The sequence below is a fragment of the Lolium perenne genome, chromosome 6 (genome assembly GCF_019359855.2).
Source record: "Lolium perenne isolate Kyuss_39 chromosome 6, Kyuss_2.0, whole genome shotgun sequence".
NCBI classification, from domain to species: Eukaryota; Viridiplantae; Streptophyta; class Magnoliopsida; order Poales; family Poaceae; genus Lolium; species Lolium perenne.
Window position 1 is genome coordinate 37,584,255 of NC_067249.2, and position 27,730 is coordinate 37,611,984.

Sequence of the window (27,730 nt, forward strand, 5' to 3'; positions counted from 1 at the left end):
AAAATCCTTGACCATATCAAATATCTCAGCACCAGTACGTTCCGCAGGCTTCGGCCGGTGATCTGCCTTGCCGTTCTAATGCTTGCCTTTCTTTCTTACTAGATGAATTTTCGGAAGAAATCGACGATGCCCAAGGTACACGTTCTTCTTACAATTTGGCAAATATACACTTTCAGTCTCATGTAAGCAGTGCGTGCATGCATTGTATCCCTTATTTGACAGTCCGGAAAGGTTACTAAGAGCAGGCCAATCGTTGATGGTTACGAAAAGAAACGCTCGTAGGTCAAATTCCTCTTCTTTGTGCTCATCCCACACACGTACACCAGGTCTGCCCCACAACTGTAAAAGTTCATCAACTAATGGCCTTAGGTACACATCGATGTCGTTGCCGGGTTGCTTCGGATCTTGGATGAGCACTGGCATCATAATGAACTTCCGCTTCATGCACAACCAAGGAGGAAGGTTGTAGATGCATAGAGTCACGGGCAGGTGCTATGGCTGGAGCTCTGCTCGCCAAAAGGATTCATGCCATCTGTACTTAGACCAAATCTTATGTTCCTTGCGTCAGCTGCAAAATCTTTGAACTCTCTGTCGATCTTTCTCCATTGCGTTCCATCTGCGGGGTGTCTCAATTGCCCGTCCGACTTACGGTCCTCTTTGTGCCATCGCAACAACTTGGCATACTCTTTGTTCCTGAACATACGTTTCAACCGTGGTATTATAGGAGCATACCACATCACCTTGGCGGGAACCCTCTTCCTGGGTTTCTGGCCCTCAACATCGTCACCAGGGTCATCGCCTCTGATCTTATAACGCAATGCAGTGCATACCAGGCATTCATTCAAATTCTCGTATTCACCGCGGTAGAGGATGCAGTCGTTGATGCATGCATGTATCTTCAGAACCTCTAAACCTAGAGGGCAGACAACCTTGTTTGCTTCGTACGTACTGGCGGGCAACTCGTTATTCTTTGGAAACATATTCTTCAACATTTTCAGCAAGTTTTCAAATCCTGAGTCAGCTACACCTTCCTGTGCCTTCCATTTCAGCAAATCCAGTGTGCAGCCCAGCTTTTTCAGACCATTATCGCATCCGGGGTACATCGAATTTTTGTGATCCTCTAACATGCGATCCAAATTCTCCCTTTCCTTTTCAGTTTCGTAGCTTCTCCGTGCATCAGCAATGGTCCGACCAAGATCATCAACGGGCTCATCACGTGCCTCTTCTTCACCTTCCCCTTCACCTTCCCCTTCACCTTCCCCACCTTCAGCATCCTCCATGAAAGTATCACCGAAATGATCAAGATAGTTGTCATCGATGAAATCATCCCCTTCTTCATCTTCTTCCATTATAACCCCTCTTTCTCCATGCTTGGTCCAACAATTATAGCTTGGCATGAAACCCTGCCGAAGCAGGTGCATGTGAACATCTCTTGAGGAAGAGTAACCCTTCTGATTCTTACAGGCAACACATGGACAGGTAACAAAACCCCCCTGCTTGTTCGCGTTAGCCACTACGAGGAAATCTTTCAAACTCGTAGTGAACTCGCCGGAGAGTCGGTTACCGTACATCCATTGCCGATTCATCTGCATTATTATAATATAAAATATATAATTAACCATTATGCATTTGTTAAACTAATTAACTAACTACAAACAATAGAAATCAAACAATGAACTACACATATATGCATATTTTATCAATGACACATCAAAGGTTCAAGTTTCTAACCGCGATCGAGGAGGAAAAAATAAATGAGAAAGCTCAAGTGTGGCTCCAACACTTCATATCATGCTTGTTTCATGCTCTTGGGGCATTTCATCAAACACCTTATGTGCATAAGAGGAACCAAAAGCAAACCTAACACCCACTTGTGAAGTTTGTGAAGAGAATGGCTCCAAATGACTAAGTGCTGGCTGCTGGATGGGTATATATAGGGGAGGGGCTTTAGTCGCAGTTGGCCTGGCAAACCGTGACTAAAGGTGCCCGAAGGCCTTTAGTCGCGGTTGGCCAGGCCAACCGCGACTAAAGCCCCTCACGTGCACCAGCTGGCCAGCGACCGCCCTGGGCCCAGGCCTTTAATTTGGTCGCGGTTCGCCTCCCGAACCGCGACTAAATGTCCCATTAGTCACGGTTCAAAATATTTGGGGACTAATGGGGCTGGATGGAAACCTCATTTTCCACCAGTGGTGTGCGAATTTTTTGTTATGCTCTCAAAAGCATTTCCATGTACGTTATTCTCGTTCCGAAAACTGCAGCGGCCCGGGCGCCTAACGGTCGAAATTATTGAACATCACCCCCCGTTCCGTATCACACAGACAAAAACTTTTCATGTGTTATTGGGGGCCCTTGAAAGAGCCGATATATAGTAATGTCACGGGAAATCCAATTCAGTTGATACATATGAACTATACACTACAGGAATTCTGTAGTTTCCTACCTAACCTCGACTATTAGAATGAATTATATATGTAAGCCAACCTAACCTCGCCTATTAGAATGAATGAATTAACTTGACCAGTTCTATGTGGGTCGTGGGTTTCCGGGAACTGTTAGACGTGTGGTGGGTCGCAGCAACGAAGCCACCAGAATAATAAATCAACGGCGAGCACGCTAACAATGCATTCCACGTCGCGGCGCGGCTGACTCGGGTCGGCAAATCCAGTTTGGAGAAGATAGGAAGACTCGACCAGCTCAAAGGTCAAACACCATGCATGCATGCATGTGCACCCTGGTCGTGGACCGGCTTGAAAGCTAGCTAGCTCTCGGTGCTCGATCGATCTCTTTCTCACTCCTATAAGTACCTCGTGCAGCTGCCTCCAAATGGCCATCATACACACACACACACACACACACCAATCGCATTTCAAGTTTGTCCGAACAGCAGCTAGCACACGTAGCAAACCCTTTCCTCTGATGGTGGCGGCCGGTGATGGTGGCGGCGGCATGGCCTTGATCTGGGGGCGCAACTCTCCCTTTCCTCGTCGCGGCCTTCGGGCGGGCGGTGATGGGGGCGGCGTAGCAAACCCGAAACCTGGCGGCGCGATCCTCTCCTTCCGTCCTAGCCTCGGCATCGCCGGACCAGCGATGATGGAGACGGATCTCGCACTGCTCCTCCTCAAGGTTTGGGACCACGGCACCAAGGGCGGCGGCCCTGGATGGTGGTGGCGCCGTCGACCTGGTGGCAGGTGGCGGGCGTGGTCCTAGGGTCTCTCTTGCGTGAAGAGGAAGACCTACCGGAGGTCTGGACTCGTGATCTAGCCGGAGTGTTGAGTTCCGGAAGGCTCCGCCGGCGAATGTAACAGTGCTTTGTGCCTGTAGTTTGCTGGATCGGTGGTATTTGGTCGTGCGCACCCATGCTTTTATTCCGACCGTTTGGTTCTGGAGGGAGCGGCGCGAAGCTCTTTTTCTGTGTTGACATCAAGTGACTATGGATCCATGATGAAAGTCGGAAGAAGAGATGTACATGAAGGCCGGAGGGAAGGACTAGCTAAGGGAGGTTCAAGTCTTCGCGCTGTTGAGGGACTTGCTTGGTGTTCCGGGCCTCACAAAAACGGTATTGTTGTTAGGTCCGAGATACTGTAGCGGGACTTTTTTTTCTTAGTTTTCTTTTTCCTTTTTTTGGCTGTGTGCATCCGTAGTGCCATTAGGGTGGTGCGTTGTTGCAGAGGCTGGGTGTAATTGATATCTTTTTGATATTAATATATTCCATTTATCGAAAAAAAAGCTAGCACACGCAGCTCTGCTTGATCCCGAACACTTGATCACACTCGATAGTGTGTGACTTGTGACGAGGTCTTGCGACGATGGGCGTGGTGATTTGGTTACTTGGCGTGGTGCTAACACTTGGAGCTGCAGTTGTTGGCCCCGCTGAGGGCGCCAAGAATCACCACTACGATTTCTTCGTAAGTCGATGCAACGTTCCCTATTTTTGTGTGTGTGTGGATATTTTCGCGAATTCTTTCATGCTTATTTATTTTCAAACTTATATGCTTATACCAAATCATGAAATCTAATGATCGACATACGTATATATACATGGTGTAGTATTCTGCAGATTAAGGAGGCTAACTACACGAGGCTCTGCCACGAGAAGACCATCCTAACCGTGAACGGCCAGTTCCCCGGCCCCACCATCTTCGCGCGCAAGGGCGATGTAGTCGTCGTCAACGTCTACAACCAAGGAAATAAAAACATTACAATCCACTGGTAAGTTTGATGATCTGCACCATGCTCTGCTTTTTTTTCGAAAAGAAGATTAAAACCCCTCACCTCTGCGTCAAAGTGATGCATGCGGTACCGCTGTAGACATACCAATGAACTACTTCTCACCTAGCTATTTGCCGATCAAATAACGTTCCAATGGCATGCATGCGCAGGCATGGCGTGGACCAACCTCGGAACCCATGGTACGACGGGCCGGAGTACATAACGCAGTGTCCTATCCAGCCCGGCGCTAACCTCACCTACACGATCATTCTATCCGAGGAAGAAGGCACGCTCTGGTGGCATGCACACAGCGATTATGACCGCACCACAATCCATGGCGCCATCGTCATCCACCCCAAGCTCGGCACCACCTTCCACTTCAAGAAGCCGCACAAGGAGATACCTGTCATCCTAAGTATGGATCTTAGACGACTTATCTATGGTTTACTTACTATCATGCAACATGTTGTACTAAGCAGCCCAAGTAATTAACTACGATTCGCAGGTGAGTGGTGGAATGCCGACATCAACTCGCTGCTTGAGGAGGCTAGGAGGACCGGCGGCGAGGTCAGTATTTCAGATGCTAACACCATCAACGGCCAGCCGGGAGAACTCTTCCCATGTTCACGGAAGGGTACATTCAAGGCACCCGTGGAGAGCGGCAAGACGTACTTGCTCCGGATCATCAACGCGGGGCTCGCCAACGATCTCTTCTTCGGCGTCGCTGGGCATCGCCTCACCGTGGTTGGCACCGATGCCCGCTACACCAAGCCGTTCACCGTCGATCACATCTTCATCTCGCCGGGACAGACTGTGGACGCGCTCCTCGAGGCCGACCGCGCCACCAACGGTTCATCCAATGGCAGGTACTATATGGCGGCCCGGACGTTCGCTTCCAACACTAATATCGGATTCAACAACAGCACCGCCACAGCCATCTTGGAGTACGCAGACGCACGGGCTGGCACGCCAGACTTCCCTATCCTCCTCCCGGCCATCAACGACCTCAACGCATCGCTAGAGTACACGGCAATGCTGCGGTCCTTGGGCAGCAAGGGCCACCCGGTGGACGTGCCAACGCACGTCGACGAGCACATGCTCATCACCCTCGCCATCAATGTGCTCCCCTGTGAAACGGGCAATGGAACATGCGAGGGGCCAGAGCGCCACCGCCTCGCGGCGAGCCTCAACAACATCAGCTTCCACCTCCCCTCCATCGATATCCTCGACGCCTACTATGGTGTTGTCCGGGGCGTATATGAGGCGGACTTCCCCGACAAGCCGCCATTCGTCTTCAACTACACTGACGATATCTCTTACCTTCCCACAGAACGCTGGGTTCACGAAGAGAGGCACCAAGGTGAAGGTGCTGGAGTACGGCGCTGTCGTAGAGGTGGTGTTTCAGGACACTGCCATCCTCGGCGCGGAGAACCACCCCATGCACCTGCACGGGTTCGCCTTCTATGTGGTAGGGAGGGGGATCGGAAACTTCAACGAAACCACGGACCCAGACACGTATAACTTGATTGACCCACCGTTCCAGAACACCGTTACTGTACCGAAGGCTGGTTGGGCTGCAATTCGCTTCCGAGCAGCAAATCCTGGTGAGTTATTTTTAGCTTTTGGCAAGTATTACATCTGTTCTGAAATAAAAGCCCTTTTAGGAATGCAATCCGTTTCTAAGTACATTCTTGCTTTATTATTTAAGCGAGTTACATGGAAATGTTTAGTAACTTTGTGGTTACTTTGTTTGATAGGTGTGTGGTTCATGCATTGTCACTTTGAGTGCCATTCGGAGTGGGGAATGGACACTGTATTCATCGTGAAAGATGGCAAAGCTCTGCAATCTAAAATGATGCGTCGTCCTCCAGGCACGCCTAGGTGTTAATTGCCTTGTGGTTTCTAGGTATCAGGTGTGACCCCATTATACGATTTGAAGTATTTTATAGTTGTTTTAGTTGGTTGGTTCATTGATTAATCAGCGGGTGCGTTGAGATTCTTGTAATTACTCGTGTTCTTTTTATTTCTTTTGGGTGAAAGACAGAACATTCTTCATTCTATGATGTAATATTCTCCAAATTGATATTTGTTATTCAATCTCGAAATAATGTAGCCAAGTTGTATTTTGATATGGTCATTGTGTCTTGTGCAAATGCATGTTTTTCCAGGTAAAACATGGTTTACACCGACTAGTACATAACATGGATTGATACACGGCTAAAATGGTCAGTCACACACGGTAAACCAGCCTTACCGTTACTATGTAATGGTGGGCGATGCATAGTTGAATAAAACGTGTGCGATAGAGCCTCCTTTCACACACGATCTTCTTTCCCTAATCGTTTTCGATGCGAAAGGGCCATCACAAAATGTTTTCTTACACCCGACTATAAGACACTTGTAAGATCGCATACGATGACCTTTGAGACAGTTGTATGTATTTATCGCAGATGACACACATTTGTTTCAACCAACCGTATGCTTTCTACGAGAATCGCGGATGTTTTCCGTTTGCAACAATCATTACTCAGTTGTACCCAGTATCCCATAATTCAACATTGCATGCAAATACATTAGCAAAACTCACTTTTATTTGACTGTACATTTCGTATACCAGATATTGTATGCATGTATCTCGACATATATTCAATTGGTAGCTACAAAAGGAGAGTTCTATAGAAATAGTTCTTAGTTACGTCGCTGTGTCCATCCATCATAAGATTTTGTTGCAAATGCTCAACCTTTGTTGGGAATCTTCAATGGTATTGTCATCACCTGTGTGATATTTTGGAAACATTGCATAAGACACTCTGAACTAAAACGTGTTTCTTTTACAGTGGAGTGAAACATCACAATAGCGACGGGTCGAGGCATATCCCATAGTCGAGGCACAACTTCTCGCAGTGGGCAACCCTGATATCTCGTCGCAATCATTAAATACTGCACAAACAAACCTTTAGAGTTAGAATATAAATATACCAAACACATGATTGCTAGAATTAAACCGTTTAAGTAAAAATGATTTGGGATCTTACTGATTGGGAGTGAAATATGAGAGTGGCCCTAACCAGCCAATAAAATTCTTATGCATACACAATATGTAACATATAGATCTAACAATCTCATCCTAGCATATATACAACATAACATATATATCAAGGTAGCTTACACATCATGATCACAAAACACCTAGCCTTGCTAACTGGGCTAACGAGTAAAAAAAACTAAATCCTAACACAATATTTAATAGCTAATCGTGTTACGTATCAGATATGTAGTCTATATATAAATATAAATGCATGAGAAAGAAGGTATACCTTCAGGCAGGAGTCGTGTGTAGATGATCGATCTAGCGAGGACAAGCCGGCGAGAACGAACCGGCTTGACTGGAGTTATCGGCGTTCGACTGCGCGGTTCGGCATGCGCAAATGAAGAAGAACGTAGCTAGCTTCCGCATCGCCGACTAGGTCACTTCGGGGGAGCAAGGTGTGTCCCGCGTCTTCCTAAATCTGGAGTCGGCTGTCGTGGAGTGAGTCCGGACAAGGGTCATGTTAGTCCTTATATATCGAAAGAGAAGGTAGGGTTGGGTTTGTTGGGCCCAAATGGACCCATTTCTGAATAAGCCATATCCGTCGCAGATGCATCGCACATGGTTAACATTGTTAGATGTATATATCTGTATATTGTAGATTCCCCATATGTTAGGGAGCTTTCTGCATATGTGCACCTGTACATGTACTATATATTGTGGCCTTTGGCCCCCTGGTAATACAACACGCATATTATCCTAACATGGTATCAGAGCAAAAAATTGGTCCTCTAGTCTAGTACGTGTTCCGGCCATGCCGCCTGTTTTCTGATCTTCTCCGTCGCCGATCGGTGCGTGGCCGTGCTGCTCTTCTTCCTGCTCTCGCGCACGTCCCTGGCTGCCTGCCCGACCCGCTCCCTGGCTGCCGTTCCGCCCGTGCGTGGCTGTGTTGCGAGCTCCGCGCCGCCCGTCCCGCTCGCCCTCCGCTGGCCACCTCTTCGCCCCGCCGGCCGCCGCCCCTCCGCCGGACGCCTCTCCCGCCGGCCGCCTCTTCCCACGCCGGACGCCTCTCCTGCCGGCCGCCTCTTCCCCCGCCGGCCGCCTCTCCTGCTGCCGGCTCGCCCGTCCCGCTCTCCCCCGCCGGCCGCCGCCCTTCGCTGGCTGGTCGTTGGTTCCCGTCGGGGTCGGTTCAATCTCGGTCTGTTTCTGTGATCTAAAAAAAGCAAAAAAAACCCTGTCGTCATCTGTTGTTACCCGATGTCTTCTTCCGCTGACCCTGCCTTATCTTTGGGCCCACCTTCGGTTCTTGGTATTTGTCCGCTGCCTCCGTGCATGACGGCTAGCCATTCTTCGTCGCCGTTTGCGGCCTCTTCACGCGGCTCTGCCCGCGCTTCACCGACTCCGTCTACGTCGGCTCGCCGCTCTATACCGACTTTCGCGTCCTCTTCCCGCGGCTCTGGCCGCGCTTCGCCGATTTTGTCTCCCCCGGCCAGCCACTCTACATCGACTTTTGCGGCCTCTTCACGCGGCTCTGCCCGCGCTTCGCCGACTTCGTCTATGTCGGTCTGCCGTTCTACATCGACTTTCGTGGCCTCTTCACGCGGCTCTGCCCGCGCTTCGCCGACTTCGTCTATGTTGGCCTGCCGCTCTACATCGACTTTCGCGGCCTCTTCATGTGGTTATGACCGCGCTTTGCCGACTCTTTCTTCATCAGCGTGTTGCTCTCCGTCGCCCCCTTTTGTGGCCTCTGTGCGTGTGGGTGATAGCTCCTCGTTGGCACCTGATTATACGTCGACCTCTCCAGTCGTGCCCCTCTCTGCGCATGAGATAGCGCAGCTTCACTGCCTGCTTGATGCTTGGTATTCCAGTTTACGTCAGCAGCCTCGCGGTCCGAGTCTCCGCCCTCGTCCTCATTGCACCTACTGTGGCAAGGTTGGTCACACTTCCTCCACATGCTGGACGCGGGATCCCAGTTTACGTCAGCAGTTCTAGGATCGTCAACAGGCTGGCTCTTCAGGATCTTCTGCAGTTGCACTCTCTGATCAGGACATTCCCAGGGGTCTTCGTGGTCTTCTCGCTACTAAAGACTCTTCCTCGCCGGGCGCTGCTGGTTCTGTGACTGGCTCTTCTGGCACTGCGCGACCACCACTTTCTACACAGTCAGGTACGTCCCCGTGGTATCTGGATTCTGGAGCTTCCTTTCATATGACCTCTGAGTCTTCTATTCTTTCTGCTCTTCGGTCTCTTATTTCTCCTGTCCGTGTTGTCACGGCTGATGGTACCTCTATTCCTGTTTCTAGTAGAGGCACCCTTTCTACTCCCTCTTTCTCTGTCCCTGATGTTTCCCATGTTCCTCGCCTTCAGATGAACCTTTTCTTTGCTATCTGATACGTCTCCGACGTATCGATAATTTCTTATGTTCCATGCTACATTATTGATGATATCTACATGTTTTATGCACACTTTATGTCATATTTGTGCATTTTCTGGAACTAACCTATTAACAAGATGCCGAAGTGCCAGTTGCTGTTTTCTGCTGTTTTTGGTTTCAGAAATCCTAGTAAGGAAATATTCTCGGAATTGGACGAAATCAACGCCCAGGGTCCTATTTTGCCACGAAGCTTCCAGAAGACCGAAGAGTCAACGAAGTGGGGCCACGAGGTGGCCAGGAGGGCAGGCGGCGCGGCCCCACCCTTGGCCGCGCCGACCTGTCTCCTGGGCCCCTCGCGACGCCCCCTGACCTACCCTTCCGCCTACAAATAGCCTTCGTCGCGAAACCCCCAGGACCGAGAGCCACGATACGGAAAACCTTCCAGAGACGCCGCCGCCACCAATCCCATCTCGGGGGATTCAGGAGATCGCCTCCGGCACCCTGCCGGAGAGGGGAATCATCTCCCGGAGGACTCTACGCCGCCATGGTCGCCTCCGGAGTGATGTGTGAGTAGTCTACCCCTGGACTATGGGTCCATAGCAGTAGCTAGATGGTTGTCTTCTCCTCATTGTGCTTAATTGTCGGGTCTTGTGAGCTGCCGAACATGATCAAGATCATCTATCTGTAATTCTATATGTTGTGTTTGTTGGGATCCGATGAATAGAGAATACCATGTTATGTTGATTATCAATTTATATCTATGTGTTGTTTATGATCTTGCATGCTCTCCGTTATTAGTAGATGATCTGGCCAAGTTGATGCTAGTAACTCCAAGAGGGAGTATTTATGCTCGATAGTGGGTTCATGTCTCCGTAAATCTGGGGGAGTGAGAGAAACCTCTAAGATTATGGATGTGCTGTTGCCACTAGGGATAAAACATTGATGCTATGTCCGAGGATATAGTTATTGATTACATTACGCGCAATACTTAATGCAATTGTCTGTTGTTAGCAACTTAATACTGGAGGGGGTTCGGATGATAACCTGAAGGTGGACTTTTTAGGCATAGATGCATGCTGGATGGCGGTCTATGTACTTTGTCGTAATGCCCAATTAAATCTCACTATACTCATCATAATATGTATGTGCATGGTTATGCCCTCTTTATTTGTCAATTGTCCAACTGTAATTTGTTCACCCAACATGTTGTTTATCTTATGGGAGAGACACCTCTAGTGAACTGTGGACCCCGGTCCAATTCTTTACTGAAATACAATCTACTGCAATACTTGTTCTACTGTTTTCTGCAAACAATCATCATCCACACTATACATCTAATCCTTTGTTACAGCAAGCCGGTGAGATTGACAACCTCGCTGTTTCGTTGGGGCAAAGTACTTGGTTTATGTTGTGCAGGTTCCACGTTGGCGCCGGAATCCCTGGTGTTGCGCCGCACTACATCTCGCCGCCATCAACCTTCAACGTGCTTCTTGACTCCTACTGGTTCGATAAACCTTGGTTTCTAACTGAGGGAAACTTACTGCTGTACGCATCACACCTTCCACTTGGGGTTCCCAACGGTCGCGTGCTGTACGCGTGTCAAGCTAAATTTCTGGCGCCGTTGCCGGGGAGATCAAGACACGCTGCAAGGGGAGTCTCCACATCCCAATCTCTTTACTTTGTTTTTGTCTTGTTTAGTTTTATCTACTACTTTGTTTGCTGCACTAAATCAAAATACAAAAAAATTAGTTGCTAGATTTACTTTACTTGCTATCTTGTTTGCACTCTATATCGAAAACACAAAAAAAATAGTTACTTGCATTTACTTTATCTAGTTTGCTTTATTTACTATTGCTAAAATGGGTACTCCTGAAAATACTAAGTTGTGTGACTTCACAACCACAAATAATAATGATTTCTTATGTACACCTATTGCTCCACCTGCTACTACAGCAGAATTCTTTGAAATTAAACCTGCTTTACTGAATCTTGTTATGCGAGAGCAATTTTCTGGTGTTAATTCTGATGATGCTGCTGCCCATCTCAATAATTTTGTTGAACTATGTGAAATGCAAAAGTATAAAGATGTAGATGGTGACATTATAAAATTTAAATTGTTCCCTTTCTCATTAAGAGGAAGAGCTAAAGATTGGTTGCTATCTCTGCCTAAGAATAGTATTGATTCATGGACTAAATGCAAGGATGTTTTTATTGGTAGATATTATCCCCCTGCTAAAATTATATCTTTGAGGAGTAGCATAATGAATTTTAAACAATTGGATACTGAGCATGTTGCACAAGCATGGGAAAGAATGAAATCTTTGGTTAAAAATTGCCCAACCCATGGACTGACTACTTGGATGATCATCCAAACCTTTTATGCAGGACTGAATTTTTCTTCACGGAACCTATTGGATTCAGCTGCTGGAGGTACCTTTATGTCCATCACTCTTGGTGAAGCAACAAAGCTTCTTGATAATATGATGATTAATTACTCTGAATGGCACACGGAAAGAGCTCCACAAGGTAAGAAGGTAAATTCTGTCGAAGAAACCTCTTCCTTGAATTATAAGATTGATGTTATTATGTCTATGCTTGTGAATGATAGGACTAATGTTGATCCTAATAATGTTCCGTTAGCTTCATTGGTTGCCCAAGAAGAACATGTTGATGTCAACTTCATTAAAAATAATAATTTCAACAACAATGCTTACCGGAACAATTCTAGTAACAACTATAGGCCATATCCTTATAATAATGGCAACGGCTATGGTAATTCTTATGGGAATTCTTACAACAATAATAGGAACACACCCCCTGGACTTGAAGCCATGCTTAAAGAATTTATTAGTACACAAACTGCTTTTAACAAATCTGTTGAAGAAAAGCTTGGGAAAATTGATATACTTGCTTCTAAAGTCGATAGTCTTGCTGCTGATGTTGATCTTTTGAAATCAAAAGTTATGCCTAATGAAAATCTTAATCATAAAATTGTTAATACAGCAAATGCCATCCAAGTTAGAATTAATGAGAATATAAGATTGATGGCCGAATTGCGTGCTAGGTGGGAAAAAGAAGAAAATGAAAAAGAAGATAATATAGCTAAAGTTTGGACTATTACCACCACTAGCAATGCTAATGCTACACAAGTTGCTGCACCTCCTACTAATAATAATAAAAAAATTGGTGTTAGCAATGTTTCCACTTCTAATGCAAAGCGCGAGAAACTGCCTGAAACTGCTAAAACTGCTGAAACTGCCTGTGATAAAACTGCTGAAATTTTTTCCAACATTGGGGATGTGATCCCATTGCTTTAGATTATAATGGTTTGAATTTTGATGATTGCCACATCTCTGAAGTTATAAATTTCTTACAAAAACTTGCTAAGAGTCCTAATGCTAGTGCTATAAACTTGGCTTTCACGAAACATATTACAAATGCTCTCATAAAAGCTAGAGAAGAGAAACTAGAACGCGAAGCTTCTATTCCTAGGATGCTCGAGGATGGTTGGGAGCCCATCATTAAGATGAAGGTCAATGATTTTGATTGTAATGCTTTATGTGATCTTGGTGCAAGTATTTCTGTTATGCCTAAGAAAATTTATAATATGCTTGACTTGCCACCGCTGAAAAATTGTTATTTGGATGTTAATCTTGCTGATCATTCTACAAAGAAACCTTTGGGGAAAGTTGATAATGTTCGCATTACCGTTAACAATAACCTTGTCCCCGTTGATTTTGTTGTCTTGGATATTGAATGCAATGCATCTTGTCCCATTATATTGGGAAGACCTTTTCTTCGAACTGTTGGTGCTATCATTGATATGAACGAAGGTAATATTAAATATCAATTTCCTCTCAAGAAAGGTATGGAACACTTCCCTAGAAAGAGAATGAAGTTACCTTTTTATTCTATTATTAGAACAAATTATGATGTTGACACTTCGTCTCTTGATAATACTTGATACACACTTTCTGCGCCTAGCTGAAAGGCGTTAAAGAAAAGCGCTTATGGGAGACAACCCATGTTTTTTACTACAGTACTTTGTTTTTATTTTGAGTCTTGGAAGTTGTTTACTACTGTAGCAACCTCTCCTTATCTTAGTTTTGAGTTTTATTGTGCCAAGTAAAGTCGTTGATAGCAAGGTTCATACTAGATTTGGATTACTGCGCAGAAACAGATTTCTTTGCTGTCACGAATCTGGGAAAAATTCTCTGTAGGTAACTCAGAAAATTATGCCAATTTACGTGAGTGATCCTCAGATATGTACACAACTTTCATTCAATTTGAGTATTTTCATTTGAGCAAGTCTGGTGCCTCAATAAAATTCGTCATTACGAACTGTTCTGTTTTGACAGATTCTGCCTTTTATTTCGCATTGCCTGTTTTGTTATGTTCGATGGATATTTCGATTCCATTAACTTTCAGTAGCTTTGTGCAATGTCCAGAAGTGTTAAGAATGATTATGTCACCTCTGAACATGTATATTTTGATTGTGCACTAACCCTCTAATGAGTTGTTTTGAGTTTGGTGTGGAGGAAGTTTTCAAGGATCAAGAGAGGGAGATGATACAACATGATCAAGGAGAGTGAAAGCTCTAAGCTTGGGGATGCCCCGGTGGTTCACCCCTGCATATATCAAGAAGTATTAACCGTCTAAGCTTAGGGATGCCCAAGGCATCCCCTTCTTCATCGACAACATTATCAGGTTCCTCCCCTGAAACTATATTTTTATTCCATCACATCTTATGTGCTTTGCTTGGAGCGTCGGTTTGTTTTTGTTTTTGTTTTGTTTGAATAAAATGGATCCTAGCATTCTTTGTGTGGGAGAGAGACACGCTCCACTGTAGCATATGGACAAATATGTCCTTAGGCTTTACTCATAATATTCATGGCGAAAGTTTCTTCTTCGTTAAATTGTTGTATGGTTGGAAACGGGAAATGTTGCATGTGGTAGTGTATAAATAAAATACTTGTAGAACATTGAGCTTTGATAACTTGATTCTTTGCAAATGTTTTGAGATATTTAGATGGTAAGGCTTGCTGGATAAATAAGTTAAAATTAGTAGTGGATTGTTGTCTTTAAGCTTGTGCCGTACTACAAACTCTATTTAAATAGTTGAAGGCGTAGTTGGACTTGATAGCTTTCCATGTCTGAGAGTTCATCATAATAACTAAGTTGTGCTGAAGGTCGAGGGAGCTAGCGGGGTACTTGTGCCACCGTGAACGGCCCTCCTTGGAGTAAATTTTAATCATGCTCTTAATGATGAACCTGCTAGTTGTTTGCAATAAGCTTGTGAGTTCTTTTTGACTAATGTTAAGCTACGGTTTTTGGCACTTCCACCATCCAAATTTGCTAGCCTCTTCGGTACTGTGCATTTCCTTTTGCTCACATTGAGAATTGTGCATACTTCGCCGGTACATCCAAACCCGTGGGAGAACTTTCTCTTGTTCTCCTACACATAAGCCCATACATCTCCTCAAAACAGCCACCATACCTACCTACCACAGCATTTCCATAGCTGTTCCGAGATATATTGCCATGCAACATCCATTTTTACATTACATGCCATGTTGTCATTTATTATTTATATATTGCTATGCATGATCATATACAGCTGATGTGTGGTTACCCATGTTACGCTAGATCATTGCACATCCTGCTACACTGGCAGAGGCATACAGTTTCATACATCATGTTTCATTCATTATGAGTTATTTGTACCAAAAAGTGTGTTGTCATATTAGGATGTTGCCCCTAAAAATGAAAAGAGCCGTGGAGGCCATCAAAAAGAAAAAAAGAGAAGAAAGAAAAAAAAATGAAAAGAAAGAAAAAAAAGGAAAATCAAAAGAAAAAAAAGAGAGAATAAAGAAAAAGGGGGCAGCATTACTATCTTTTATCCACACTTGTGCTCATGTTTTAGCACCCGCATTATTCATAGTCATCATTTGTGCTCATGTTTAGCACCTACATTCATATGAGAGAGTTTTCATGTTTTACTAGTATAACTATGTGGGGAATTTACACTATAGAATTTGGGTTGTATATTCCAATGATGAGCCTCCTCAAAAGTGCTCTAGGTCTTCGTGAGCAACCAAGTTGGATGCACCCCCACTAGTTCCATTGGAGAGCTTTCATACACATATAGCTCTATGTGCATCCGTTGCATGGCAATCACTACTCCTTGCATAGCATCGATCATAAGGCTTCCTCTTGTCTAATGGTCATTTACAGCTTTGCAAGCCTTTCTTCCATTTGGCCTTCCAAACCCCCATTAACGTTCTTTATGCCATAACATCCTGGTGCTAATACCAAATGCTTGCGCTCACCGGTTGAGTAGACTTCGAAACAGTTGATTCATGACGTTCATGTTTATGTTTACTTGACTGAATCCTTCTTATGTTGTGAAAATTTACTTGATGCTTGGAATGAAGGATAGAAATTCTATGCTGAATACTTAATACATCTTTAATGAACTTTGTACGGTTGCATGTCTTTAAAGCAATAGTTCATGAATACTTCTAGCTTGTCTAACTCTTGCATTATCATCTCTTATATCAATATAGATACTTGCTTTGAATGATTTGATCTCAGCTCATATGCTTTACAATAGTATGATCAAGGTTATGATGGCATCTCACTCCAGAAATTATCTTTGTTTATCGTTTACCTGCTCGGGACGAGCAGAAACTAAGCTTGGGGATGCTGATACGTCTCCGACGTATCGATAATTTCTTATGTTCCATGCTACATTATTGATGATATCTACATGTTTTATGCACACTTTATGTCATATTCGTGCATTTTCTGGAACTAACCTATTAACAAGATGCCAAAGTGTCAGTTGCTGTTTTCTGCTGTTTTTGGTTTCAGAAATCCTAGTAAGGAAATATTCTCGGAATTGGACGAAATCAACGCCTAGGGTCCTATTTTGCCACGAAGCTTCCAGAAGACCGAAGAGTAAACGAAGTGGGGCCACGAGGTGGCCAGGAGGGCAGGCGGCGCGGACCCACCCTTGGCCGCCCCGACCTGTCTCCTGGGCCCCTCGCGACGCCCCCTGACCTACCCTTCCGCCTACAAATAGCCTTCGTCGCGAAACCCCCAGTACCGAGAGCCACGATACGGAAAACCTTCCAGAGACGCCGCCGCCGCCAATCCCATCTCGGGGGATTCAGGAGATCACCTCCGGCACCCTGCCGGAGAGGGGAATCATCTCCCGGAGGACTCTACGCCGCCATGGTCGCCTCCGGAGTGATGTGTGAGTAGTCTACCCCTGGACTATGGGTCCATAGCAGTAGCTAGATGGTTGTCTTCTCCTCATTGTGCTTAATTGTCGGGTCTTGTGAGCTGCCGAACATGATCTAGATCATCTATCTGTAATTCTATATGTTGTGTTTGTCGGGATCCGATGAATAGAGAATACCATGTTATGTTGATTATCAATTTATATCTATGTGTTGTTTATGATCTTGCATGCTCTCCGTAGATTCTCTGGCCAAGTTGATGCTAGTAACTCCAAGAGGGAGTATTTATGCTCGATAGTGGGTTCATGTCTCCGTGAATCTGGGGGAGTGAGAGAAACCTCTAAGATTATGGATGTGCTGTTGCCACTAGGGATAAAACATTGATGCTATGTCCGAGGATGTAGTTATTGATTACATTACGCGCAATACTTAATGCAATTGTCTGTTGTTAGCAACTTAATACTGGAGGGGGTTCGGATGATAACCTGAAGGTGGACTTTTTAGGCATAGATGCATGCTGGATGGCGGTCTATGTACTTTGTCGTAATGCCCAATTAAATCTCACTATACTCATCATAATATGTATGTGCATGGTCATGCCCGCTTTATTTGTCAATTGCCCAACTGTAATTTGTTCACCCAACATGCTGTTTATCTTATGGGAGAGACACCTCTAGTGAACTGTGGACCCCGGTCCAATTCTTTACTGAAATACAATCTACTGCAATACTTGTTCTACTGTTTTCTGCAAACAATCATCATCCACACTATACATCTAATCCTTTGTTACAGCAAGCCGGTGAGATTGACAACCTCGCTGTTTCGTTGGGGCAAAGTACTTGGTTTGTGTTGTGCAGGTTCCACGTTGGCGCCGGAATCTCTGGTGTTGCGCCGCACTACATCTCGCCGCCATCAACCTTCAACGTGCTTCTTGACTCCTACTGGTTCGATAAACCTTGGTTTCTATCTGAGGGAAACTTACTGCTGTACGCATCACACCTTCCACTTGGGGTTCCCAACGGTCGCGTGCTGTACGCGTGTCACTATCCAGCTCACCGATTCTGGTTGTCGCGTCATTCTTGACGCTGAGTCTTGTGCGGTTCAGGATCGTCGCACACAGGCCCTGGTTGGAGCTGGCCCTCGTAGCCGAAGTCTCCGGGGCTTTGGGAGTTAGACTGGCTTCGTGTTCCTTCCGCTGCCACTCCATCTGCCAGTTCTCCTCCGGTTGTTGCCTCTGTCACCGGCTCTATTCAGCAGTGGCATCATCGTCTTGGTCACCTTTGTGACTCTCGCATGTCGTCTTTGGTTCATCGTGGTCTTCTGGGGTCTGTCTATGGAGATGGGTCGTTACACTGTCAGGGTTGTAGGTTAGGCAAACAGATTCAGCTTCCCTATCCTACTAGTGTGTCTGTCTCTCAGCGACCGTTCGATTTAGTCCATTCAGATGTTTGGGGTCCGTCTCCCTTCGCTTCGAAAGGGGGCCATCGATACTATATCTTATTCATTGATGTTCACGGTACACCTGGGTGTTTTTTTCATGCACTCTCGCAGTGAGGTGCTCTCTATTTATCAGCGTTTTGCGGCTATGGTCTGCACTCAGTATTCCTTACCCATTCGCGTGTTCCATGCTGATTCTGCTGGTGAGTATATCTCCCAGCACCTTCGTGGTGTCCTTGCTGAGGAGGGCACCCTCGCTCAGTTTTCTTGTCCCGGCGCGCATGCTCAAAATGGCGTCGCCGAGCGTAAGCATCGTCATCTTCTTGAGACCACCCGTGCTATGATGATTGCTTCTTCTCTTCCGCCACATTTATGGGCTGAGGCTGTCGCTACGTCGGCCCACCTCATTAACATTCAGCCTTCCGCTGCTCTACAGGGTGGCATTCCTCTCGAGCGTCTCTCTGGTGTTTCTTCAGACTACTCGACTCTCCGTTCATTTGGTTGCGTTTGCTATGTTCTTCTCCCTCCTCGCGAACGCACCAAACTGACCGCTCAGTCTGTTGAGTGTGTTTTTCTTGGATACAGTGATGAGCATAAGGGCTATCGCTGTTGGGACCCTGTTGGTCGTCGGATGCGCATCTCTCGTGACGTCACGTTTGATGAGACGCGTCCCTTCTATCCTCTCCCCACCTCGGGTACTTACCCGGTGGATGATATCTCTTTTCTTCTTTTTCCGGATGCACCCCCTGCTGTCCCTCCTCCCCCCTCCTACTTCTGATGCGCCCCCTTCGGCGCCATCCTCTCGTTCGTCTAGTCCACCTATTACTCCTCGTTCTCCGGCTTCGGATCCTTCCGATGCTGTCCCTTCTTCCTCTTTTTCTGATGACTTGTCCTCTGCAGATGAGCTTCCCCCTTCACGGCCTTTTCATCAGTGCCGTGCTCCAGTTCGTTACTCTCCTAGTCAGTATGGTCTCTCTGTAGTTTCCGAGCCGACTTCTTATCGGGATGCCGAGCGTCATCCTGAATGGCAGCTTGCCATGGCTGAGGAGATCGCTGCGCTTGAGCGCACTGGCACTTGGGATCTTGTTTCTCCCCCTTCTGGTGTTCGTCCCATCACGTGTAAGTGGGTCTATAAAATTAAGACTCGTTCTGTTGGATCTCTTGAGCGTTATAAAATGCGTCTTGTGGCTCGTGGTTTTCAGCAGGAGCACGGCCGTGATTATGATGAGACTTTTGCCCCTGTGGCTCATATGACTACTGTGCGTACCCTTCTTGTTGTTGCTTTTGTTCGCCACTGGTCTGTCTCACAGCTTGATGTTCATAATGCTTTTCTTAATGGCGAGTTGAGTGAGGAGGTTTACATGCAGCCTTCTCCTGGGTATTCTGTTCCCGATGGGATGGTTTGTCGTCTTCGATGTTCTCTCTATGGTCTCAAACAGGCCCCTCGTGCCTGGTTTGAGCGCTTTGCCTCTGTGGTGACTGCTGCTGGTTTCTCTCCTAGTCTTCATGATCCAGCACTTTTTGTTCACACTTCTCCTCCTGGACGTACTCTTCTTCTTCTCTATGTTGATGATATGATCATTACTGGTGATGATCCTGAGTATATTGCCTTCGTCAAGGCTCGTCTTCGCGATCAGTTTCTTATGACTGATCTTGGTCCTCTTCGCTATTTTCTTGGCATTGAGGTTTCCTCCACTTCTGATGGCTTTTCTATCTCTTAGGAAAAGTACATTCAGGATCTTCTCGCTCGTGCTGCTCTTGGGGATGAGCGCACGGTTGATACTCCTATGGAGCTTAATGTTAAGCTTCATCCTACTGATGGTGATCCTCTTCCTGATCCCACTCGTTATCGCCATCTTGTTGGGAGTCTTGTTTATCTTGTTGTCACTCGTCCTGATATTTCTTATCCTGTTCATATTCCGAGTCAGTTTGTCTCAGCTCCTACCACTGTTCACTATAGTCATCTCCTCCGTGTTCTTCGTTACCTTCGTGGCACGATCACTCGTCGCCTTTTCTTTCCCCGTTCCAGCTCTCTCCAGCTCAAGTGCTACTCGGATGCTACGTGGGCGAGTGATCCTACGGATCGTCGTTCACTTTCTGCTTATTGTGTTTTTCTTGGTGGTTCGCTTGTTGCTTGGAAGACGAAGAAACAAGTAGCAGTTTCTCGTTCGAGTGTTGAGGCTGAGTTGCGGGCTATGGCTTTGTTGATTGCTGAGGTGACCTGGTTACGGTGGTTGCTTGCAGATTTTGGGGTCTCTGTTACGACATCCACTCCACTTTTGTCTAACAGTACAGGTGCTATCAGTATTGCACGTGATCCGGTCAAGCATGAGCTGACCAAGCATATTGGTGTTGATGCTTTTTACACACGTGCTCAGGTGCAGGATGATGTTGTTGCGGTTCATTATGTGCCTTCAGATTTGCAGTTGGCGGATTTCTTTACGAAGGCACAGACTCGAGCGCAGCATGATTTCTTACTCTCCAAACTCAGTGTTGTGGATCCACCATGAGTTTGAGGGGGGTGTTAGATGTATATATCTGTATATTGTAGATTCCCCATATGTTAGGGGGTTTTCTGCATATGTGCACCTGTACATGTACTATATATTCTGGCCTTTGGCCCCCTGGTAATACAACACGCATATTATCCTAACAAACATGAGGGAAGCCGTATATGTAAAATTGCACACAAGCGATTTATAATGACACCTCCACCAGCATCACAAATGAGTTATCTGTGAAAGCCATTTCTGTTAAATCTGCACCTTCAATCGTTGTCTTCCTCTCCATAACTATTTGAGCATAAAAGGAAGAAAACTGGTTGCACAACACACACAGTTCATCTTGAAGAAGAGTTAGTAATATGTTCGGGCTTTTATCGGAAGGGAAGCAATCTAAATGGTTGCCTTTCCTTTTCCAAACAGACCAACATTAACTTAACATTACATACATATATATGGCCTAATGAAATCATACATCACTATACCAAACATCCTCCTCTTCACTAGAGAGATGTCGATGACCATGTCACCTTTAACAATAATCAGATTTCCTTTACTGAATATCTACTTTACATTTTGAAATGTGCCCAAGCACCCATCTCCATCCAACAATGCCACTGAGATAATGTTGAGCCTTAGAGCTTCAGCATGACTCGCCAACTTGAGGACTAGTGTCGTATCATTTTCAGTCTCTAGGTGCACATATCTTCATCAAATGATTTGCACTCTATTATTATTTCTTATCTTCAAAACACCAAAATCACCCCGTGTGTATAATTTGTGAAGGAGGAGAAGGAGCAGGAGGAGCAGGAGCAGCAGAGGAGGAGGAGGAGGAGGAGGAGGAGGAGGAGGAGGAATCGTTTTTCTTTGATGAAACAGTACATGTGATTTTAGGGGGGGGGGGAAGAACTCTATTTGTTCTTCGTTTGTGAGCAGTCTAGCTTGGATCCACTTCAAGAAAAGTACTTTCTATCAAGATATGGCAAGTTTACTTGTAACTACTACTTGATCCTAAATGAGCAGTAAATAAATGTGCTCATCGAATACTAGAAAAGTTAATAGAAACATTAGTATCTCTCTTAATCTCTTAATCCATCTGAATAACTTCTTTGAGATCCATTGATTCTGATGTTACTACTTACTTCCCTTTATCGTTTATAAAGAAGAAGAAGAAGAAGAAGAAGCAGTAAATAAATGAGCTTATCTTAAAATTATGCAGACAAGAACATTCTATAATTGGTGTTTCTACTATGAGCTTAACTTAAAATTATGCAGCCTCTTTCAAAAGTAGCATTTAAATTTCCAATTCTTACAAGTTACATATTTTTTCTGTAGCATATCAAGTTTACAACATCATCAATACGCTTCGGAATCCATATTGCTTTCAACATGCATAAAGTTAATAGAAACATTAGTATCTCTCTTAATCTCTTAATCCATCTGAATAACTTCTTTGAGATCCATTGATTCTGATGTTACTACTTACTTCCCTTTATCGTTTATAAAGATTTCAGCTTTGTGTTGCACATACCTCTTTTATTATGTATGTTCTAGTTACAGTGTTGTCAAACATTCATAGCACATACCCATAGCTATCATTTTTGTGTTTCTGCAACGTCAACTAAATTTTTGTTCTACCTGAACTGGGTCACATTAGGTGTCCAAGAAAAAAGCTATAGCTTTGGCACATGTTTTCATGCTGATATTTTAGTTAAGCTCCAGATGAATGTAGAATAATGGAACAACAAACAACAGAAGGAAAAGCTTATAATTCTCAGTTCGCTAGATTTCTTGTACCAATAGCTCTTATCCTCTCCTAGATATGTCACTCGGATTTTCATGGATTCTACTATTTGTTTTGGAGATCGAAGCCCTTATTGAGAAGTCCTTATTGATTATTAACCAGTTTCAGCTAATTTAGTTAACAATCTATTTAGCGCATGATATGAACTAGACGCACGTCATTTGACTTGATTCTGATTATGCCTACACTTGTCTAAGCTTGCTTCTGAATGTTCTCAATTAGTTCTGTTGTCATAGTCGTTTGCCTCCTTGCTGCCCTAAAAAATTGTAAGCTTGAACTTATGCTGAATATCCCTTCAAAATTACAACGGACTTGAAAGTAAAGAAGAGATAATATTATTATACTTAGTGTGAGCATACCCACGTTATGTGAGTGATCCTTCAGCTTGACATAGGAATAAACGTAAACTTCAATTATAAAAAAACAGTATTTTTTCGATAAAGGGTGCTTTATTACTCAAACGGTTTTTAAGCATTACACCCAACCTCTGCATAACAAGATGCACACATCCGTTCACAAATCCACATGTTCATAGATAGACTCCTAGAAGGTAGATAAAAAAGAAGATGAATATCCCGGCGACTAAGCTACATGTGCCTCAATCCGCCTAAGATGCTGCCACCCATGTTGGGAAAAAAAGTCCTTCGACGTGTTCTCCAATCATGTAGATACCTCCGTAAAGAGATCGCGATCCTCCAATCGTTGGAGTGACGACCATGAACGGAGCAAAACCGTAATGCGGTAGACAATCTGCAAGAGAAAAGAACTTTTTTTCATTAAAAACCTTGTCATTTCTACATATATAGCCATAGCGACCATACAACAGCTATCGCTCCCACCCTGATCAGTATTTTATACCTAGCATCCACCCCATTTAGCTAATTGCCAAATATATTTGCAATGCTTCTAGGAGGATATAAGGTAGAACCTATCTGAATGATTGACCATATAGACCTAGCAACTCGACAACTGAAGAAACGGTGTTTTATTGTCTCTTGTTCATGACAGAAAACACATTTCGTGCATCCGTGCCAATTGCATTTGTGTCAACACCCGGATTTTTAAGTCCAGATGCCTATTATGTCATACATCGCAATCCCAGGAAATTGTTGTTGCGAGGCATAATAGTTAAGTATCACAGTCATCATTCATTACAAACCATAATGTCTTACAACTTGGAATCACATGATCCATATTACACGAATAGTTGATCTAATGATCAACGAACAAACACAAGTTCATAGCGGAAGCGTAAGATACAAGGACTCTCTAGTCCACAGGCCAACGCTTGACGTTAGAAGCTCCTAGTTGTGGTAGACGTCCTGCTGATCGTCATCCTCGTACTGCTGATCGGCTTCATAGTCTGGCCATTTGAATAGCCAGGGACAAAGCCGTGAGTACTTTAAGTACTCGCAATCTAATACTAAAGTAAGTAATAACATTACTATTGAGAGTGTTCTAAGCTCTAAGTTTATTTGCATAAAGCCAATTTTATTTGATAAACATTTTTGTAAACAACTCCCCAAGTGCTAACTAACTCAAGTGGGAACATTAGGGTCATTCCCACAACTCAGTTGTGATTCAAAAACCAAGTCACCTTTCAAGTTCAAGTTCAAAACACCAGTCACATAGATATAAATTCTGATGACGGAAACAGAATGGCCCTTTCCAATCGTCCGTATCCGCGGACGCGGCTATTCGAATAGTTCTACACCCTGCAGAGGTCGCACACTTGTGCCACAACATTTGATTGCATCCGTCAGGGATAAAACCCCGAATAATCGTAACTCAGAACGCGGATCATCAACCGTTAACCTTTCATTTACACACCCTAGTATAGGCACCTCTCCCCATGAGCTTGGCCTCCCGGTGAGAACCAACTGTTAACCCGGGAACTGCACAGGGCTTGGCCGTACAATTCACCATCAATTCACATCATTTCTCAACAACGGAGGCAGCCTCAAGCATAACCCCTATGATGTGTGTTCAGAGGGAACCCATACTAAGACACATAAATTTCCAGCTAAGCCCTACCCATAATCAGGTATTGTGGGGGTACTTAAATATTGGGAAGGTATCGCATCCAACTCAATCATCAGTTTTTAACCCAAAATCACCAAGTCAACTTCAGTGTTATATTCACCTTCAAAATCTTTCAATGGAAGTGACTCATCATTCCAAGGTTTTCAACATCATTATTTCAACAACACCTGTTCCCATCTAGAGTAGTCATTTTTAGTATTTAGCACTAGCCACTATGTATGAGGGGTGCTAAGTATTTGCTTTGCTTCTAGGCTAAGTTTGATACTCTTGTACTAATCCAAAACTAACCAGGTAAATCATAAATCAAAGGTACTTTGGTAAAACAAAGGTAAGTAAAGCTTGTAAAGTAAAACTGGGAAAATAGGATCATAAAGTAAAATGGGGTAATGCCTTGCTCATGGTCAGCTTTGCACTTTGCAAGAGTATTGTCTTGCCTTGGTTGGGAAACTGGTCAAAGTGGTCTTCTTCTTCTTGGAAGTAGACCTCCTCCTCCTCCTGGTACTCCTCGGTACTAGCGTCTAAAATACGAATACGGGGTACACAATCATCACACCAAACTAATTTACTAAACTAGGCACAAACATGATTCACACACTTAAACTAGCATCACATATTACTATTAGGTTGGTGGAATGTGTTTTTCTTATTAATTCAGAAAAATAATTTCCTCTCATACTAGTTTTAAATGTTACTTTGAATTATTCAGAGAAATAATTTCCTCTCATTATCTTATTAAGATTTAATTTCTATTATGCATAATATGTGACCTAGGTTGACCCAAGTCAACCTCTTCACACTTATCATTTGGAGAAAATGATTTAAATGAGGTGAGCACCTCATTCAATTTAATTCTAGCATAACAAAGATTTAGTATCACCAACATTTCCTATGAGACCTAGATGACCAGAGTCTCTACTTTATTTGGAAATGAGGGTGACAAGATTTAAATGAGAGAAACTCTCTCATAAGATTTCTTCATAGTTTTGGACAATATCTTTGACTAGAAAATAGCCATAAAGTCATTTAAATCAACTAAGCCATGATCATTCAAGGTAAGCATGGCATATTTTTGTAGAAACAAAAAGTATAAGTGAAATGTGAATTATTGGAGGTGGAATTAACTGAAAAGCATTTATGGTTGATTTTTAAGAATTATTATAAGGCAGAAAAGTCCCTGCCTTGTTTATTTTGTCATTTTAAATCTACAATATATTTATGGTTAAATCCAGTGGCATTGGGTAGATAAAATCCTAGGCTTTCCAACAATATCAAGTTTGTGAAATTTGGCAGAGTAGATTTTTCCCTATTGAATTTCAAAGTTTGCAACAGATTAGTGTATTTTTTCTAAATTCCAGATTTGAATTCAAATCGTGGGCTCGCGCGGGAAAAAGAGAAATGGGAAAATGGGCCGGCCCAGTACTGCGTCCAGCGCAGCGGGCCGCCTGACAAGGTGGGGGCCACCTGTCTGTGGGCTGTCACGCCCGAAGCGGTACGGGGAGAGGAGGGCCGTGCGATTAGAGGTGAGATCGACGGCCGAGGGTGGTCGTCTTCTCCGGCGAGAGGGAGGCTTACGGGAGGCGGAGGTAGGGGGTCGGAGAGGTCGTCGGAGCTCCGGCGGTCGTCGGAGTTGTGCGCCGCGATGTTGGAGTAGATGAGGAGGCGCCTGGAAGCAGTTGCGTCTCCAATGGCGGCCTCCTGCTCCGGCGGACTCCGTGTACTGGCGGCGGCGTCGATCTTGCGATTGGAGCAGTGGGGTGGCTAGCTGGTGAAATTGAGCGGTCGAGGAGAGCTGTGAGGATGAGTGGAAGGTGTTGGCGTGCTCAGTTCAGTGGGAGGGGCTCCCATTTTATAGCGGCGAGAGGTGACCGAAGGGCGGAGCGGGGGTCATCGCTGCCGTCGCTGCTCCAAGGGCGCCAAGGGGCAAGTGATGGGCGCGTACGGTGGCTGGTGTCCTGGCGAGGGTGACGAGCGTGATCGTGGCTCCGCAGAGGCTCTGTGGCGCTGGCGCGCTTGATGGGAGTGCTCGGGCCATGGCGGACGGTCGTGGACGCGGTCGTCGTCTGCGGCGTTCCCGCGGCCTCGTGCGCGTGTCCAGTCTGTGCAGGGAGCCGTTGTGCGTCTACTAGCGTTGAGAGCGAGTGGAGGGGACGCAGGGCCGTGGGCGTCGTCACGCCCTGGCGTGTCCAGGGTCGGCGCCATGCGCGCTCTGGCGCGGCATGGACGCGTTCTGGGCGCCACTGGGCGCGCTGATCCTGGCGTCTCCGAGGCATGGCTTCGTCAAGTCAGTGGCTGGGCAGCATCAGGTGAGTGTGAGGGAGAGGATTGACACGGTGATGCATGTTGGAATTGACCAGAGGGAGAGAGGCATGACATGCCACGGCATGGCATGTCTTGGTCAAGTGGAGCTTCTCCAGGGCTTGGCAAGTGGGTGAGAGGTGGCTGGGAGGTGAAGGGAGGCTCCAGGGTTGCAGTGGAGGCTCAGGTTGGACTTGGTCCTCTCCCATTTTCAGTATGGGCAACATTTGATACCCTGCCTGCCAAGTGTTCGATCAAATGCCCGCAAGAAAATAATTTTTGAAAATTGCAAATCTTTTTGGTGAGTTGCAATCATATATTGAATGGAGCATTTTGGTGGTGGTGGTGGTCAAAATGGAATTGAGATGCAAAATCACATTTTGCATATGATCTTGCATCTGTGAGTTTGTTCCAACTTTGCTTGCCTCTCATTTGAATTTGGTAAAGAATTTGGGGTGATGGTTTTGGGCAAAGTTGAAGTGCTTGATGTTGTCTTGGATGAGGTGCAAAGAGTTGGCAAAGTGTAGAAGTGAAAAGTAAAAATCCAGGGGCTCAAAGTGGCCATCAGGGTAAAAATGGCACATATGACCATAATCACATGTGAGCTCCATTTTGATTCAAATTTGTTTTGAAATGAGTTGGCTTGATTTCAAAGGTGTTAATAAGTGTTTAGTAACCATTTACAAGTAATGGTGCAAACCAAAATGGCCTAGATCAAAGATTTGTAAAAATGGCATAGGCCTTATGTGAGGGTGAAGTTGATTTTTGGTATTTCTTTCTATTTCATTTTTATTTGAC

At 45.0% G+C, this 27,730-nt stretch overlaps 1 protein-coding gene across 1 annotated transcript; it reads left to right on the top strand.

The window, feature by feature from the left end:
• The first annotated feature begins 3,806 nt into the window (after positions 1-3,806).
• LOC127309722 (putative laccase-9) lies at positions 3,807-6,279 on the top strand. Its single transcript, XM_071822090.1, has 6 exons — positions 3,807-3,905; positions 4,058-4,209; positions 4,380-4,624; positions 4,715-5,499; positions 5,540-5,813; positions 5,967-6,279. Exons 1-6 carry the CDS (start codon positions 3,807-3,809, stop codon positions 6,095-6,097), a joined length of 1,686 nt encoding a protein of 561 aa, XP_071678191.1. The 3' UTR covers positions 6,098-6,279.
• Positions 6,280-27,730: the final 21,451 nt, after the last annotated feature.

Bases quoted from the DNA above. Each gene is read 5' to 3' on its own strand.
- LOC127309722 (XM_071822090.1), top strand. From the start codon at position 3,807: ATGGGCGTGGTGATTTGGTTACTTGGCGTGGTGCTAACACTTGGAGCT. The intron at 4,210-4,379 runs GTAAGTTTGATG...ATGCATGCGCAG, and splicing joins AAAAACATTACAATCCACTG to GCATGGCGTGGACCAACCTC. The intron at 5,500-5,539 runs GTCTTCAACTAC...ACCTTCCCACAG, and splicing joins TCCCCGACAAGCCGCCATTC to AACGCTGGGTTCACGAAGAG.